General features: G+C 28.4%; 3 protein-coding genes across 3 annotated transcripts; 2 read left to right on the top strand and 1 right to left on the bottom strand.

Annotated features, from left to right (window-relative positions):
* Nucleotides 1–203: 203 nt before the first annotated feature.
* Nucleotides 204–2,134, top strand: LOC126554715 (uncharacterized; the record flags this gene model as incomplete). The annotated part of the gene is made up of 5 exons (XM_050209760.1): nucleotides 204–314; nucleotides 390–716; nucleotides 1,290–1,571; nucleotides 1,698–1,966; nucleotides 2,045–2,134. Coding segments are annotated over 5 exons (1,079 nt in total), but the record flags the coding sequence as incomplete, so codon positions are not given.
* Nucleotides 2,135–8,106: 5,972 nt separating this feature from the next.
* On the top strand, nucleotides 8,107–11,274 carry LOC114120095 (piggyBac transposable element-derived protein 4-like). Its single transcript, XM_050209759.1, has 3 exons — nucleotides 8,107–8,250; nucleotides 8,813–10,279; nucleotides 11,228–11,274. Exons 2-3 carry the CDS (start codon nucleotides 8,824–8,826, stop codon nucleotides 11,272–11,274), a joined length of 1,503 nt encoding a protein of 500 aa, XP_050065716.1. The 5' UTR covers nucleotides 8,107–8,250; nucleotides 8,813–8,823.
* Nucleotides 11,275–11,671: 397 nt separating this feature from the next.
* On the bottom strand, nucleotides 11,672–15,594 carry LOC126554711 (uncharacterized). The gene is made up of 6 exons (XM_050209756.1): nucleotides 15,412–15,594; nucleotides 15,147–15,342; nucleotides 14,925–15,017; nucleotides 14,771–14,863; nucleotides 14,320–14,572; nucleotides 11,672–12,106 (listed from the first exon to the last, which is right to left on the bottom strand). Exons 1-6 carry the CDS (start codon nucleotides 15,480–15,482, stop codon nucleotides 12,087–12,089), a joined length of 726 nt encoding a protein of 241 aa, XP_050065713.1. The 5' UTR covers nucleotides 15,483–15,594; the 3' UTR covers nucleotides 11,672–12,086.
* Nucleotides 15,595–16,445: the final 851 nt, after the last annotated feature.

The following is a 16,445-nucleotide window of genomic DNA, read 5'->3' as shown; positions in this document are numbered from 1 at the left end:
TAATAAAACATTCACACAAAAAAAAAGTTTATACGTACATTGTAGAAAATTTCACGACACCGATATTTTACCAGATAAACCTTTTAAATGTGAAGAATGTGAAATTCAATTTTCAACCCAAAAAACATTAACAGTCCATAGTTATAATATTCATAAAAAGAATGAAAAGACAAAACTACAATGTAGAATTATTTGTCCTGTAGACATCTGTGAAGAAAAAGATTTAAAGACGTATGTGAAGTTGAGAGAGCATTTAACTTATTGTCATGGTTTAGAAATAGAGTATGAAGAAAAACATTTTGGTGACATCTCAGGTAATAATTTTCATATTTTAAAAAGGATTTAAATTTTCTTTTTATTTACTGTAATTATAAATTATAATATTACAGAATTTGAAAAATGGAAACAGGACTTGGAACAACATACATCGTCAATGTATACCCTTGACAGAGCTACATCACAATTGAGAGATGGAAATCTAAGGAATTATTATTACTGTCACAGATCATATAATTATCGCAGCCAGGGAAATGATATTAGACATGTAAAATCTATGGGCAGTAATAAAATCGGTAAAGCTTGTCCAGCAATGCTAAAGGTAACTATTTCTAACTCAGATAAAACTGTATTTACACAGTTTTGGAAGACTCATTGCGGGCATGTTGAAGAAATTGGACGAATTCGACTGGATCATATGACCAGAACATTAATTGCAGGTTATTACTTTCATATTATTTACTTTCATTTTCTAAGTATCTATATGACATAGATGATAGATCATAGATCAGAAAAATTGAAAATTTCAGTTGTCTATAAATAGCTCAAAAAAAGTAAAAATATTTTGAAATTTAAATCATGTAAAGAAAACGCCAATCTTAATAACTGGTAAAATTTTCAAGTATCTACGACTTATACTTTTTGAATAATAACAAATATTTAAAATCGTTTGGGATAAATCGTTATCGTTACGCTATTTCGTAAAAATTTAAAATTCAAACGCCCTTAAAATTTTTCCTATAATGATGTTATGAGTTTTCTCTATAGCTACTTGAAGGAAAACTTATGAAAAACTTAGTGTTATAATTTTAATCCTTAGTTATGAACACAAACATTTTTTTGATTTTTCAACTTCAAAATGACTTGCAAATTTCGCATTTTCGTAAAAAATCGAAAAAAAAATTAAAATAGAGTAAAGTAAATTAAAATGGTGTGATGTATACTTGGCTTTTTATTTTTGTAAACGAACTGTAGTGTAGTCAATACTAATTAGGTATTAAAATTGTTTTTAGGTAAGCTAGAGGAAGGTGTTACATTGACTCATATTTTAGACTCCATTCGAGAATCAGAAATGTCTTCAGACGCTTTAAAACGTTCGTGTCTTTTGGAGCGTCAAGATTTATATAATATCACACGAGATTTTAACATTAATTATGCAACAAAACGTGATACAAATGATGCGGTTAGTGTAGAACTATGGGTCACAGAAATGCTAAGTTACGGAGAAGATTGTCCAGTTTTATACTACAAAAATCAAGGTGCTAACGATTCTATATTGGACAGTGAAGATTTTGGTCTAATTTTAATGACAAATTTTCAAAAGCAACAAATTGTTAAATTTGGAAATGAAAAAATTTGTATTGATGGTACACATGGTACAAATGCTTATGATATACAATTGTACACACTTATGATTATAGACGAATTTGGATCAGGATGTCCTGTAGCATTTTGTTTTTCAAATCGATCTGATGAGCGAATTTTTCAATTATTTTTCGATGTAGTGAAATCCAAAGTAGGCCAGATTCAATCAATTGTTTTTATGTCTGATGATGCACCTGCATTTTATAATGCTTGGGTTAATGTAATGGGTCCTGCTACACATAAGCTTTTATGTACTTGGCATATTGATAGAAACTGGCGACAAAATCTGAATAAAATCACTGGAGGGCATGAAAAAAAAGCACTTGTATATAAAACATTAAGAGTTTTATTACAAATAACATCTGTTGATGATTTTAAAATATGTCTTCAACAAACCATACAGGATTTATTGGATGATCCTAATACCAACACATTTGGTTTGTATTTTGAACGACATTATGCAAGTAGACCAGAATGTTGGGCATATTGTTAGCGTTTGCGACTTGGAATAAATACGAACATGTATTTAGAGTCATTTCACAAAACCTTAAAACATATTTATTTAGAAGGAAAAAAGGTTAAGCGTCTGGATAAAACAATAAATGCAGTTTTAAAATTAACAAGAGATAATTTTTTCCAGCGTTTAATAAAGCAAACGAAGAATGCTCCCACTGAAAAAATTAATAAAATTCGGCAAAGTCATAAAGCTAGTGAAGCCATCAAATTTGAACAAATCCAAATTCTGAAAGATGAAACAGGGTACCTTATATCATCATTATCAAACCCAAATGTACAATATCACATTATTAAAGCTGGTGAAACATGTAAATCATGCTTGAAATGTATTCAATGTAATATATGTATTCATACATTTCATTGTTCTTGTACCGATAATATAATAAAATTGAATATATGTAAACATATCCATGATTGTGCACGTGAGGTATATAAGTCATTTTCTAGTGATATATTACACATAGAAAAAATACTGAAGATCAAGAAAATATGATGCAAATTAATCTACCATATGTAAATGAAAATAAAATTACACCCAATAATTATAATAATGATGACATTTTTAGTCAAACAAAGGTAATTAATACATTATGTGCAAATAACTCATACAATAAAGAACAAAAGGATCTGGTAAAAAAACACTTGGCTAAAGTAATAGCAATATTGAACGAAGGAAATAAGATTGAATTTCAAACAGTAAATAATATAAATATACAACACAAAATTAAACCACAAATCCGTCTTTATTCTACAAAAAAAAAAAAGTTATCAAAAAATCATATTTCAAAATCTTCAATAAATGAAACAAATGCTATAGTAACTTCACTAGAAAATAAAAATAAAGAGATCACAGTGATTCATAGTGATTTTGATCATAATTATAATGGATAAATTATTATTGATAATGATTTATAAGTACTTACATTAATTTAACTTTGATTTTATTCTGATTATTTTTATATATTTTTGATTAATTTTTTATTGATATTTTATTTAATTGTATAATATCTATTTAATATATTGACTAATTATTGACTGTGATATTTATAATATGAATAGTATTTTTGTTACTTTGAACTAATTTAAAAACTAATTTTTTAATTTTTAATTTATATTTAATTTATGATTTTATACTTATTTATTTAATTTAATGTATATTGACTAATTGACTAATTGACATTGAACTGATTTAAAACTATTAATATAATATAAAGTATTTACTTTGATATTTTCTTGAATTTTGTATTTTTGTACTCATTTAATTGAAATGATTTTTGATGTACTAAGTAGGTAAGAATAATCTGTGCTATAATCACGGTCATATATTCATGATAGTAACTCCGTATTACTCCACTACGCGCGCTCATGTTCGTGATAAGGATGCCAAAAATCTTGCTGCTGCGAAGCTCTCGTATAGTGAGCGCATAGAGTAATATAGAGAGGCCGTTCCGCCGTTCAGTTGAAGCTCAAAATGACTACCAGCAGTGTGACCATTTTCGGTGAAAAAAAAAATTGGACAAGGAAAAACTACATAATACGTTATAAAAGTACAACAAACATTTAAAAAAATTCAAAACTTTAATTTCATGTTATGTAAATAAATAATAATAGATTACAAAATTATAATTCAATATTACATGTTAAAACGTGTACTTACACATTACAGTCAGTATTAATGTATTTTTCCCTTAGTTTTTCACTTTTGACAGATACTCTTAATCCTAAGAACCAAATCAAATAAATAATTTATAATTTTTTAAAAATAAATCACAAAAGTTTAGAAGCAATAAAGCAAAAATTAGGTACGGTAATAATAAATAATATTAGTAGGTATAATTAAAAAAAAAAAAATGTTTTTTAAGTAGTCATTGGCCTTTAAAAAGAATCATTTTGTTATACCACATCCTCAGAGATGGTGTTTCATTGTGTTTTTTTAAACTGTAACGTATTTTAAGATTTATGTAAGTTGTTGTTATTGATTTAATTAAAAGAATAACGTGATCTGATAATGGACTGTTGCTTTGTGAAGTGTGATTTTTTAATGAGTTAAATATGGATGTGTTATGAATGAAATGAGAAAGAACCTTTGATTGAATAAATAATTTATGAACTCTTTTATTTTCATAATCATAAGACTTTAAAATTTTTTCAGTGTGAAAACATAATAAAATAACATCATCACTTGGGTAAGTGAGACCTCCTTCATTACAATCCTTGTTTTTCAGTGTAATAAATGAATTCAAAAAATCATCTTTATTAATGGAATATAAAGCCGCTACACATGGCTCACAATGAAGAACTGAAGTTAATTTAAATACAACAAAGCCAGAAATATAAATAATAATTTCTTTTGAAAAATCACTAATTATACATCTGTTTTGGGTAATATAGTCATGATCAGTTATAAAATTATCAACAGCTGAATTTTCTTCAGAAGAAATTACATCAAAATTATTAGAACTACTATTATTTATTACTTTTATCGGATCTGAACTAGAATAGTGCAGTATGTCCATATGTTCAAGGGGAATACAATTGCCAGTGTTAAAAGTTTGGATGTTATTAACTCTTAATACCAATTTTCGATAAGCTGATCGAAATTGCCTGGCTGTAGGATTATTATTATGGCCTCCCTTAGCTCGTATACTACCGAAAAATAATTCAATGTGGTCCTGACTCATCCTATATATAGCAATATAATCTAAAAAATTTGTTTCAATTAATCGAGAATATAATTTTAATAACGAATTTAAACATGAAATTAACCCAATGAATCCAGTTTTTCGCTTGGATTCTAGTATGGGTATAAAATTATTATTTTCATTTACTTTTAATCCTCTTATATATTCAGTAAATTGTAAAGTAAAGTTTGAAATATATTGAAAATTATCTTTACAGAGAGCTTTTTTATCTCCTATACAGTTAATTGATCTAGAATTACAAATATCAAAAACACTATTAAGCAATTCAATAAATTTAATGGTAGCATTAGCTTTTGAAAACTGTTCTAGTTTTAAATTATTTTGGCAAAAAGTTAAAGCATCAGCAACTGATTTGCTAAGTAGTTGAGTAGCAAATTTAACTTTCATTTTATTCTTAAAAAAAAATATATGTTGCTTTCTTATTTTATTGGCCAAATGACAACTTTCATTTTCTTGAAGTATATGTAATTTTTCAATAAAACTAAAATCTATTAAGTTATCCTCATTATCTAAAAACTGTCTTTTTTCACCGAAAGTATTTCGCACTAGTTTGATCATATGCGCGGGGTCTAATATGACCTCTATGGGAATCTTAATATTTTTTTTTTCAAAATAAAATGTTGTTTCTAAATTATTTAAACTTAAGTTACAGCCTAATAAGCGAGCTACAGTAGTATTAGAAGAGCATCCATCAAATGTTAGACTAATAATTTTAATTCCCGTGTCATATAGTAAAGATAATGCATGCTGAACAAGTTCAGCTTTTTGAGAACTGTTCAACTTTGAAACTAAAAAATAACCAATTGGTAACTTCCAATTTTCATTAATACTAACAACCATAAGCACAAAGCATTCTTTAGCAATTTCTAAGCTATCACTACTTAAGCCATTACCCAAATCAATGTACCCATAATAATTTGTGCCATCATACTCCAGATGTTGGCGTATAGCCATTTCATCCATCACAAGGGCACAATATATTGAATGATTGGTGTTTTTAGTTTTAATCGCTAAAGTTTTTAGAGCCTCATCAGTGAAACCTGGATCAGCATTTACATGCGAATACCACTTACTCAATGTACGTGCATGCGGTAATATTGTATTAAATTCTTTACGAACATACTCATAAGCCTTAGACGAGAAGAAATTCAGCGACAGAGCAAACTGGCGTACTTCTGGAGTATACTTTTTAGTAACTTTCTTACCTAAATTTTTTTTAGACCAGTTTGTAATGAGGTTTTTGTGTTTACCAAAACTGTCAAGTAACATTTCACATTCATCATCATTTAATAAATTTTGTTTCTGGAGTTTCGAAATTATGTCTTTCATTGATGCAATTTTTAAGCGTTGTCTTCTTACAGTTTGCCTTAAGACTTTTAGTTGTTTAGACTTAACTAACAGTTCACTTGATAAAACAGTAATTCCACGTTTTAAATGCAATCGATTTGGCGTATCTGATTCCACTGGTTTACTAGCTTCTAAATAAGAAGCTTTTACATTTTTCTACATTAATAATAAAACTAAATAATAAATTAATAAAAATAATTATAATTAATAATGTAAAATTCAAATACTTTGTTTGAGCTAGGTCTCATGATACTAAAAGAGGCTGAACTTGGACTACTGAAGCTGGGATCACAGGAACCCAATGGTATTATTTTGTCAGTTTTTATACAGCTAGTACTAGGTTCACTAGTATTGAATGGTATTATTCCATCAATTTGTATACTACTCTTCACCTTAAATACACAAATAAAAATACTTAATATATCACATACTTAACATACTTACCTTAAGTAAAGGTTGGTTAATATTAACATTAGGCGCTGTAGTTGAAGGAGTAGCATATTCTGGAAACTTATCCTTGGCCTGAAATTGTAAGCCAGTTAATAAAATAAAACTAAACAATTTAAAAACATTAATACTTACATATTTGGCCCTTGATATTATAATATCTGGAACTGCAGATTTTTCCAACAATCTAGTATTCTTATAGTTTATAAAAAAGTCTGCATTAAAATGGTTTGAACATATTAAACTGTATTTAGTTATATCACTTGTCAGTAATTTATTTTCTGTCACAAAATCATACCATTTATTTCTGACTGCTTCATTGGAGGGAAATCTGAAATATATAAAAATTAAGGGAACAAACAATATTTGGTTTATGTACTAAAATTTAATTAAAATATATAGAAGATGGTAACTAATGTTAATCAAAAACATACCTGTGAAATGTAATGTTTTCGGAATTACTTTTATGGTTTCTTGTTCTACCACAGATGAAACAGCTTGGCATATTTTATTTTTTTAATATAATTTAACAACTTTTTATTTTATTCAAAATTAAAATGTGAATACTGAATAGGTAAAATTTTGGATATTATTACAATATTATTATTTAAAAAAATTATCATACACGGTTATCAAACGTTTATTGTTATCTCGAAAATCACGCAGTCTAGCGGATTACTTGATAGTTAAGTGACTACAGAGTTGGGATGAATCAGCTTCAAATTCTAACATTGTCGGTATATACAACGGCCTCTCTATATTACTCTATGAGTGAGCGTGTGTACGACCTGATAGCGCTGATGATTGTTAGCAGGTGATAAGACAGTGATGGAGCTGTTGTCCCAAATGACGATGATACTGTTGGTCGCGTCGGTGAAGTGTGCGACAATGGCACTTCCGTCGAAAACGGCGAATTGGTCGACGAAGGCGCGGAGGCGTCGGAACGAATATTCAAATAGGCCGGCGCGGGCAAGACTACGTTCGGCACCCGTTGTCGCGGCGTGACGACAACCAAGGGGGGTCTACATGATAAATTAACTGCATCTCAAATGGACACGCTGCAGTGGTACCACTTATACAATAATTATTGTAAACTTTCTATTTTAGCACCAATAATTTATTTTTAAGGCTAGTAGTCAGTGTTAAATTTAAAACACTAGTTATTATAACTAACAAAAACATGAACAGCATTGTACACCATGACATATTTTATATTTATTTATTTTATTAATTTCTGATACATATATACATGTAATATATTAATTTTTCAATTAATTAATTCTATGAGGAACTCACTTAACCCTTTATAGGTCAGTGGTATGTATATTTACCAAGGCGTTTATTATTTTTCCACGGAATAGATTTTATTATTTTATTTCACTACTCGGTTCAATGGGAAATTTAATGTCATTAAAAGTGTTAACCTGTATTTCGAACGCCACAATTGTTATCATTTGTCTGTTTTCGCGCGAAATGTATTGAAGTGGTAAAATGTTTTACCAGTGATATCTCGCAATCTGTTTTCATTCTCGCGAACGTGATAAGTCAACTTATGTTATTAGTTGCACCTATGTCTGAAGTGTCAAGTCTTTCAACGGTAAGTTTTTATTTTACTTGCTAAGTACTTAACATAATTGTATGTAGTTAATAGATATTTATTCAATTGAAATACTTTTTTTTTTACGTTTAAGAAAAATTCATAATAAAATATATTTTGATCTAATAAGTTTGACATTCTGATTTGAACTACTCATAAGATTAATCAAATTGATTTTTTGATTTTTCAACTTACAATTTAGTTACAAGTAATAATATATATACAAATGTATACATAACATATGTGGTTTGGCAAATAATTGCACTTTTATCCAATATAATAGTCTCCGGGCACATTTTGTTTTACCAATTTATATAATTATTATTAAAAAATTGTTTACTACACATTTTTATGACCAAAAATTATGAAGTTACTATTATAAATTATTTTTAAAATATACTTTATGTTTATTGAAATATAATGAACTTTAGTTAAATTAATCTGTATATCATAATTATTAATTATTAATGTAGACAATGTATAATATAATGATCATAGTTGTATATTAATTTGATACATAACTTATATTGTTATAACTGATTTGTGGTTTTTTTTATTTTAGATTTTTTCATAATGAAAGACATTGAAATATATAGTTTGTTAGAGTCAATTACTGATGACCAAGCATTTGATTCTGATATTGGTGGTGATAGTGATGCTGAAGACAATTTAGTACTGAAGGTAAATTCTACCGAACGCTCCACCACAAGAAGTTCAAGTTTTGATTCTTCAACTGTACAATCAGAAACAAATTCAAGTACTTATAGTGCTCAACAAAATGAACTGGCTGGTCCAAGTTGTACTGAAAGAACTAGTCGTCCTATACGTTCAAAGCGTCATATAGATTTTTCAAATAATAACTTAAGTTCTAGCGAAGAAATTGATGATTCTGATAAAGACCTCAATTTTCTACCATCAAGTCCTCTAATGCAAGCTAACATATCTTCCAGTTCAGATGAAAATAGTGATGATAGTCTTTCTCAACCCATACACAACACTCAACTACAAAATAATTCAAGTGACTACCAGTGGGATAAAATAGGTGGTGTACCAACTAAATTTGCTAAATTTAATTTTAAAGAAAAATATGGGTTCAATGCAAATGTTGACAGTTCAAATACATTAAACTTTTTTGAATTGTTTTTTAATATAACATTTTTAAATTTAATTGTTAGTGAATCTAATTTATATGCATCACAAATGAACACAGAGTTAAACTTAACTGTCCCAGAGCTAAAAGCAGTTATAGGAGTTTTAATTATAATGGGTATGAATGTCTTGCCTAGTATGAGACTTTATTGGTCAGAAGATGATAACTTTCATCATTCTAAAATTTGCCATATCATGACAGTAAAACGGTTTTTAAAAATAATTAGATTTATCCATTTAAATGATAACCAAAATATGCCACCTAGAGAATCTTTACAGTTTGATAGATTGTATAAAATTAGGCCCATGATTACACATTTAAATCGAGTTTTCCCAGAAATGTATTCTCCATCCCGTTACCTATCTGTAGATGAAAGTATGATAGCATTTACTGGTCGTACAACCATGAAACAGTATATGCCGTTAAAACCCATAAAACGTGGCTTCAAAGTTTGGGTTATTGCATGTGCTGTATCTGGCTACATGTATTCCTTTGACATTTATACAGGTAAAGCTCTAGGAGGTGAAGTAAATTTTGGTTTAGGAGAAAAGGTTGTTTTATTATTAACTCGGGCATTAGAACATCTAGGATATTGCATATTTTTTGACAACTTTTTTAGTAGCATACCACTTATAGAAAAACTGTTGACCAAACATATTTTTGCTTGTGGCACGTTTAGGAAAAACAGAAAATTTTTTCCATCAAAAGTTTTAAAAAATGATAAAGATATGAAAAAAGGTGATCTTGATTTTGTACAGTGTGGCGATATAACAGTTACCAAGTGGAAAGACCGGGGTAAAAATCCAGTTAACTTACTAAGTAATATGCATAACGGTTCTGAAAAAGTGAATGTCTTACGTACAAATACTAAAGGAGTACGTGAGTCTGTACCATGCTCAAAATCAATTTCAGACTATAATGCATGTATGGGTGGTGTAGATAAGTTTGACCAGTTGTTGGCAGTTTATAGTATAAGCTGGAAGTCACGCCGTTGGTGGGTAAAAATTTTTTATTATCTTTTAGATTGTTGCATTGTCAATAGTTACATTTGTTATAAATATGATAAAAATAGTAAAAAAGAAAAATGTATGACCCAGTTACAGTATAGATCAAACCTTGCAAATAGGTTAATAAGTAATTTTAGTTCTCGCAAAAGAAAACATTTTACACCTTCTGTTCAGTTAGGTAAAAAAAGAGTAAAAACTACTTCAACTTTTATTGATGTTGGTAAGCATATTCCTATTGTAGGAACATATCGTAGGTGTGCTTATTGTAGCACAAAGACAAATCAAAAAAGGTCTAATTTAATATGTGAAAATTGTGATAAAGCTTTGTGTAAGGAGTGTTTTGGCCCTTACCATGTCAGTGTTCAAAATAAATAATAGTATTGTGATAAAATGTAAAGAAAAGACTAAATTGTTTTAATTATTTTTATTATATTTCTATTTTATACTTGATTATACAGAAAGATTTTTTATTTTTATTAATTTTGTTTTTTTAATATTTTATTGTTATTCTCAAAAAGTATTTCATTTGTTTTAGTTTTATTTGTTGATTTGTTACTTATTTTATTTGAAGAAGTATATTTATTTATTTTTATAAATAAAGACCTACTTACTAATTGTTAATTATTATCAAAATGGTCTCTTTTAATTTTTTTTAGTATTTTGTTAAAAGTTTTCTAATTTTTTTTTGTACTTTGATTTGTTTTATTAAATATTTACCTTTTAAAAATGATTATTTGTGTTTTGGTATACAGAATTTCATTATTTGAATTATAATATACTGTTATTATTCATTAAAAATAATTGTTTTCTTATTTTTAAGGAAGTGGTAAAATATTTTACCAACGATCATTAGGTGTTGAACCCTGACCTAGACGATCATTGGTCGATTATTTTACCACCCTATAAGTCAAAAACTTGATAGATAAAAAAATTTTTTTTTGTCAATATAGAATACAAACACTAACATTATATGAAAAACAAAATTTTGAAGTAATAGGACTACTAGCACCTTCTGCCCTATAAAGGGTTAAATTACTCATAGTGCCTGTAATTTAATGTAATGTTAGAATCTAAAGAATCAAAATTATGTTGATTTATATGATAAACGTGTCAAACTTTTAGAGGTGTTTCTAGACCTCAAATACAACAAAAAAGTCCTTATGAACTTATGCCTTAAAAAATAATAATTATAAGATAAAACTCAAATTTAGATATGAACATTATTATGTATGAAACTTATGTTTAACAAAAAAAAAAAACAAAATCATTGAAATATCTCCTTTATTATTGATAATTTAATTATGGTCATAAGGACTTTTTTTGTTGTATTTGAGGTCTAGAAACACCTCTAAAAGTTTGACACGTTTATCATGCAACACCTTGTATAATATATTATAATGATGTAAACACATAGCTTTAGACCATTGGTTCCCAAACTTTTTCCCATCGCGGCACATTATTATTAGTTTTTATAAGTCACGGCACACTTAGGATAAATTTTATCTACTTATCGAATAATATCGTTATTAGGAAATAATATAAAAAAAAGTTCCAAGTTGTCGCGGCACACCCTTTAGGAAACACTGCTTTAGACGCTTTAACCGTTTGATGAAGCTTAATTACATTTTGTGAGGGCTTAAGCCCACCCAATTCCCCCATATCCACATATGATAGGAATGTTAGATCCTCGATGGCTCAACTGAAATAACAAAAAAAAATATATATATATATAAATATTAGGATTATAGTACTTTATTCATGTACACAATATTAATAGCTAACAAATAATATTAACTACCTAATAACATTTAAATTAAAAAAAAAAAAATTGCAATACAAAAACATACATGGATAGAATCATTGTCCCTTAAAAAGTACTAACTTATTGTACCATGTTCGTAAAGAATCCTTTTCATTTTGTTTTTTATAAAGATGGTGAATTTTAATATCATAATATGCAGATATCACTGATTTTATCAACAGAACTACATGGTTTTGCAAAGGATCATTTTCATTATGAAATTTAATTGTCTTAAAAATAGTGGTGTCATTTATAAAGAACTGTAAAGTTTTATTTTGAATAAATAATTTATTTAATTTTTTTAAGCTATCAATTTCATAAGATCTTATATTTTTTTCCGTTTGAATACAAATATTTATAACATCAGAACTAGGATAAGTCAATCCGCCATTGTCTTTTAAATCTATTAAAGATTTTAGAAAATTATTTTTGTCACCATGAAGAGCCGAAATACATACATCACATTTAATTTTACTACTTAATTTATGAACAATAAAACCACTTAAGTAAATTACAATTTCACGAGTAAACATTGAAAGTGAGTTATCAAAAATGTAATCATGGTCTTTTAAAAAATAACTTTCAGGTTCAGGAGTAATGTCTGAAAAATAATTTATATTTGTTTCATTGATAATATTTTCAGGTTCTTTTTGACAAACACTAGAACTAATGAGAATATCTACATCCTCCAAAGGTATACAATTACCAACAACTCCTTGTTTTATCTCTGCATGAATTAACAATTTAAGTTAAGCAGCTTTGAACTGACGAGCAGTTGGATTGTTGTTGTGTCCTTGGTGAGATCTAATGGCTCCAAAAAACAGTTCAATATGGTCCTGACTTATTTTGTAGGATGGTATGAATTTCAAACAACTAGTGACAATTAGTTCATTATGCAAAAAAAATAAAGATTCAAAACAAATCATAAATCCTAAGAATCCGGTTTTTCTATTAGAACTTAACACCGAGGTTCCACAGGAAAATTTTAAATTTAAAACATACTCATGAAAATGTGTTTTAAAAATCATAAAATCTTCAAAATTTTGTGAGCACAAAGCTTTTTTTTTACCATAACCATTTAAATTTCTGGAATTCAATATATCAAATGCATCGTTGAATAATCTAATAAACTTAATTGTAGGTTCACATGATTGAAAATCTTCCAGACATAAAACATTTTTACAGAACTCTAATGCGTCTGCGACAGATTTGCTTAATAATTGTGTAGCTAGTTTAACTTTCATTTTTTGTTTAAAAAACGAAACATGTTGTTTTTTTTAATTTATTTGCTAAATGCAAGCCTTCAGATTCTTGTAGTATTAACAATTTTTCAAGATAATCAAATTTAATAATGTTGTTATCACCGTCTATAATAATTTTTTTTTCACCCAAAGTATTTCTAACTAACTTAACCATATGCGCGGGGTCAGGAAATATTGCAATATTTTGTGTTAATGAATCAGTTAATTTATATTCAAAAATAGTTTTAAATGAAGTGGGGTCTAAATTGCAACCTAAAAGTTTTGTCATGTTAATATTTGATGCACATCCATCAAAAGTTAAGCTAACCACTTTGATGCCAGTTTTATTTATAAGGTTTAAACATTGTTGAGTCAATTCTGATTTCTGTGAACTATTCAAGTGATTGCACAAAAAGTATCCTACAGGTATTTTCCATGATTCATTAATTGCAACTAGCATGAAAACAAAACACTCGGTAGCAATATCAGACTTATCATTATTAAAGCCAGCACCAAAATTCACATATCCATAATATTTATTGCCGTCCCATTCAACATGATGTCTGATTGAAATTTCATCAAAGATTAAACCACAATAAATAGTATGATCAGAGTTTTTTGCTCTAAGGGTTAAAATTTTTATTGTTTCTTCAGTAAATCCTGGTTCAGCTTTTGTGTGGGAATACCATTTACTCAAAGTTCTTGGATGAGGAATTATTGTATTAAACTCTTTTCTTACAAAGTTGTATGCCTTAGCAGAATGAAAGTGTAGAGTAATAGCAAATTTTCTTAATTCTGGACTATATTTTTTAGGGATTTTCTGGCCTTTACCCTTTTTAACAAATCGTTTAATCAAATCATTATGCTTACCAAATTGTTCGGAGAAGAGTTCTAGCTCATCATCGTTAAGTAAATTATTTTGTTTCAAAGAACTGATGACCATTTTCATTGAAGCAATTTTCTTTGCTTGTCGTTCAACTTTTTGCCTTAGATACTTTAATTTTTTAGATTTTACAGCATCATTGATAATATATTTTGAAACCGTGCGTTTCAGCAAAGATCTTTTTGGTGTATCATCTTGGTCTGGTCCCCAAATTTCATTGCTAACACTTTTGTCTGAGACCTTAAAAAAAATATAAATATAGGTAGGTATATTGAATAACTAATTGTTTTAAAATAGTTCATTATTATTAAGTAAAAATTAATTGCATTTATGAGTACATAATGTACCTACAAATGACAACTCTTTCTAAATATCAAATTTTAAATAGAGCTCTCAAATGTTAAATATTATGTCTGAATATACAAATTTGATGATTACTTTTTGTGGTGTTGTAATGAATTCAACAGATACACCAGGACTTGCGGTAATTGGATCACAATTATTGTTGATTGAGTCTTCACTAGATAAAACCTAAAAGGAAAACAATATGATAAAAACAAATTCACTTTCAAGTTTATATATTGAATACTACTTGAACACCAATGTCGTTTTGAGTATCATTAGTAGAACTATTCTTCAAATCCAATGCCACCGAAACGGTTTTTTCAGGATACAGAACTTTTGCCTTTATTAATTAAACATATAATAAGTTATTTAAATAATTATTGTAATGCAACCAAAATTATTATTATTTTTATTTAGTAGGTACTGTTTTGAATAACAAGATATTTAGTAAGATTGATATAAAACTTACACATTTTATTCTTTGAACCATGATTGATGGTACAGAATCAGGTTTCAATAATGTAGTACGTACATATTTTTCAAAACAATTTTTATTGAAATGTTCAGAACAAAACAGACTATGCAGTGGTTTTAGCATGCTGGCATGGATACCACATTCAAATGCAAATGTAATCCATTCGGCTTGAATAGGGCCTGATGGCAGTCTTGATAAAATAGTAAAATATGTATATTTAAATATAATTTAACAAATAATAATAGTATAATAATTTTACCTGTGAAATGTAATGCCATCGGATTTGCTTTTAGAATTATGCGATCTACCACAAACAACACAAATCGGCATTTTAAGTTGAATTAAAAAACAAAATTTTTAATAAATAAAATAATAATATCCAATCCAATTATCTCGTGGCTTGTAAATTATTAAATTTGTACGAGAGTAAATAGTTACAAAACTTAAAATTGTTCTCAAGAAAACAGAAATTTTAAATCAAAGTAATAATAATTGATAATGTGACAACATTGATAAATGATAATGTACTCAACAGTACAGGTCATAATATAAATATAAAATAATCAATATTAACAAATGCATACCTTAAAAAATATTAATTACATTCTTTATTGCTTAATAATTCATGTCAAAATATTTCTTCAACATAAATATAATATAATTATTTATAAAAAATTGTTTATACTAACCAGCATCTTCTAATTAAGTAATTTAAATATGGATTCATTGGGAGAACATTTATTTTTATTATGAAAACGGTAGCACTACAGCGTGTCTATTTGAGCTGCAAAAGCCGATACACAGAAGAGTAGGAATGCCTTCTCTATAGTATTATTACTCTGTGACGACAACACTATAACACGTCGTGGCTGACACTTTCGTACGATGTAGGGCGGACGGACGGAAAAGCACGTGGACGCGTGAGGCAAATTTCGCAGTGCGAATGTCGTACTGGTGACGACGAAATACAAAAACACAATTAAGCGGCAACGACCGCGAGGCGGGTTCACTCGTCGTCGAACGGACGGGCGAAAAACAAACAAACGAAGTATGTGGGTGACCACGACTTGAGGTCGCACAGCGAATAATCGGACGGGCGACGGATACAAAAAAAACAATAAGTCGTGGTGTCGGCACGGACGGCCGGAACTATGATCGCGTAAACGCTCGTACGCGACAAGTTCGTGAGCAGCGAGGCTCGGGTGCACGGAACAAAAAATGGCGGTATTAACGGCGACGGCGCACCGGGTCGCGTTGGTCAGAAACACGAGGTTTTAACCCAAAAGATGCCAA

Source organism: Aphis gossypii, unplaced genomic scaffold (assembly GCF_020184175.1).
Source record: "Aphis gossypii isolate Hap1 unplaced genomic scaffold, ASM2018417v2 Contig00583, whole genome shotgun sequence".
NCBI classification, from domain to species: Eukaryota; Metazoa; Arthropoda; class Insecta; order Hemiptera; family Aphididae; genus Aphis; species Aphis gossypii.
Note: the sequence above shows the minus strand (reverse complement) of the source record. Positions and strands in the feature narration are given on the sequence as shown.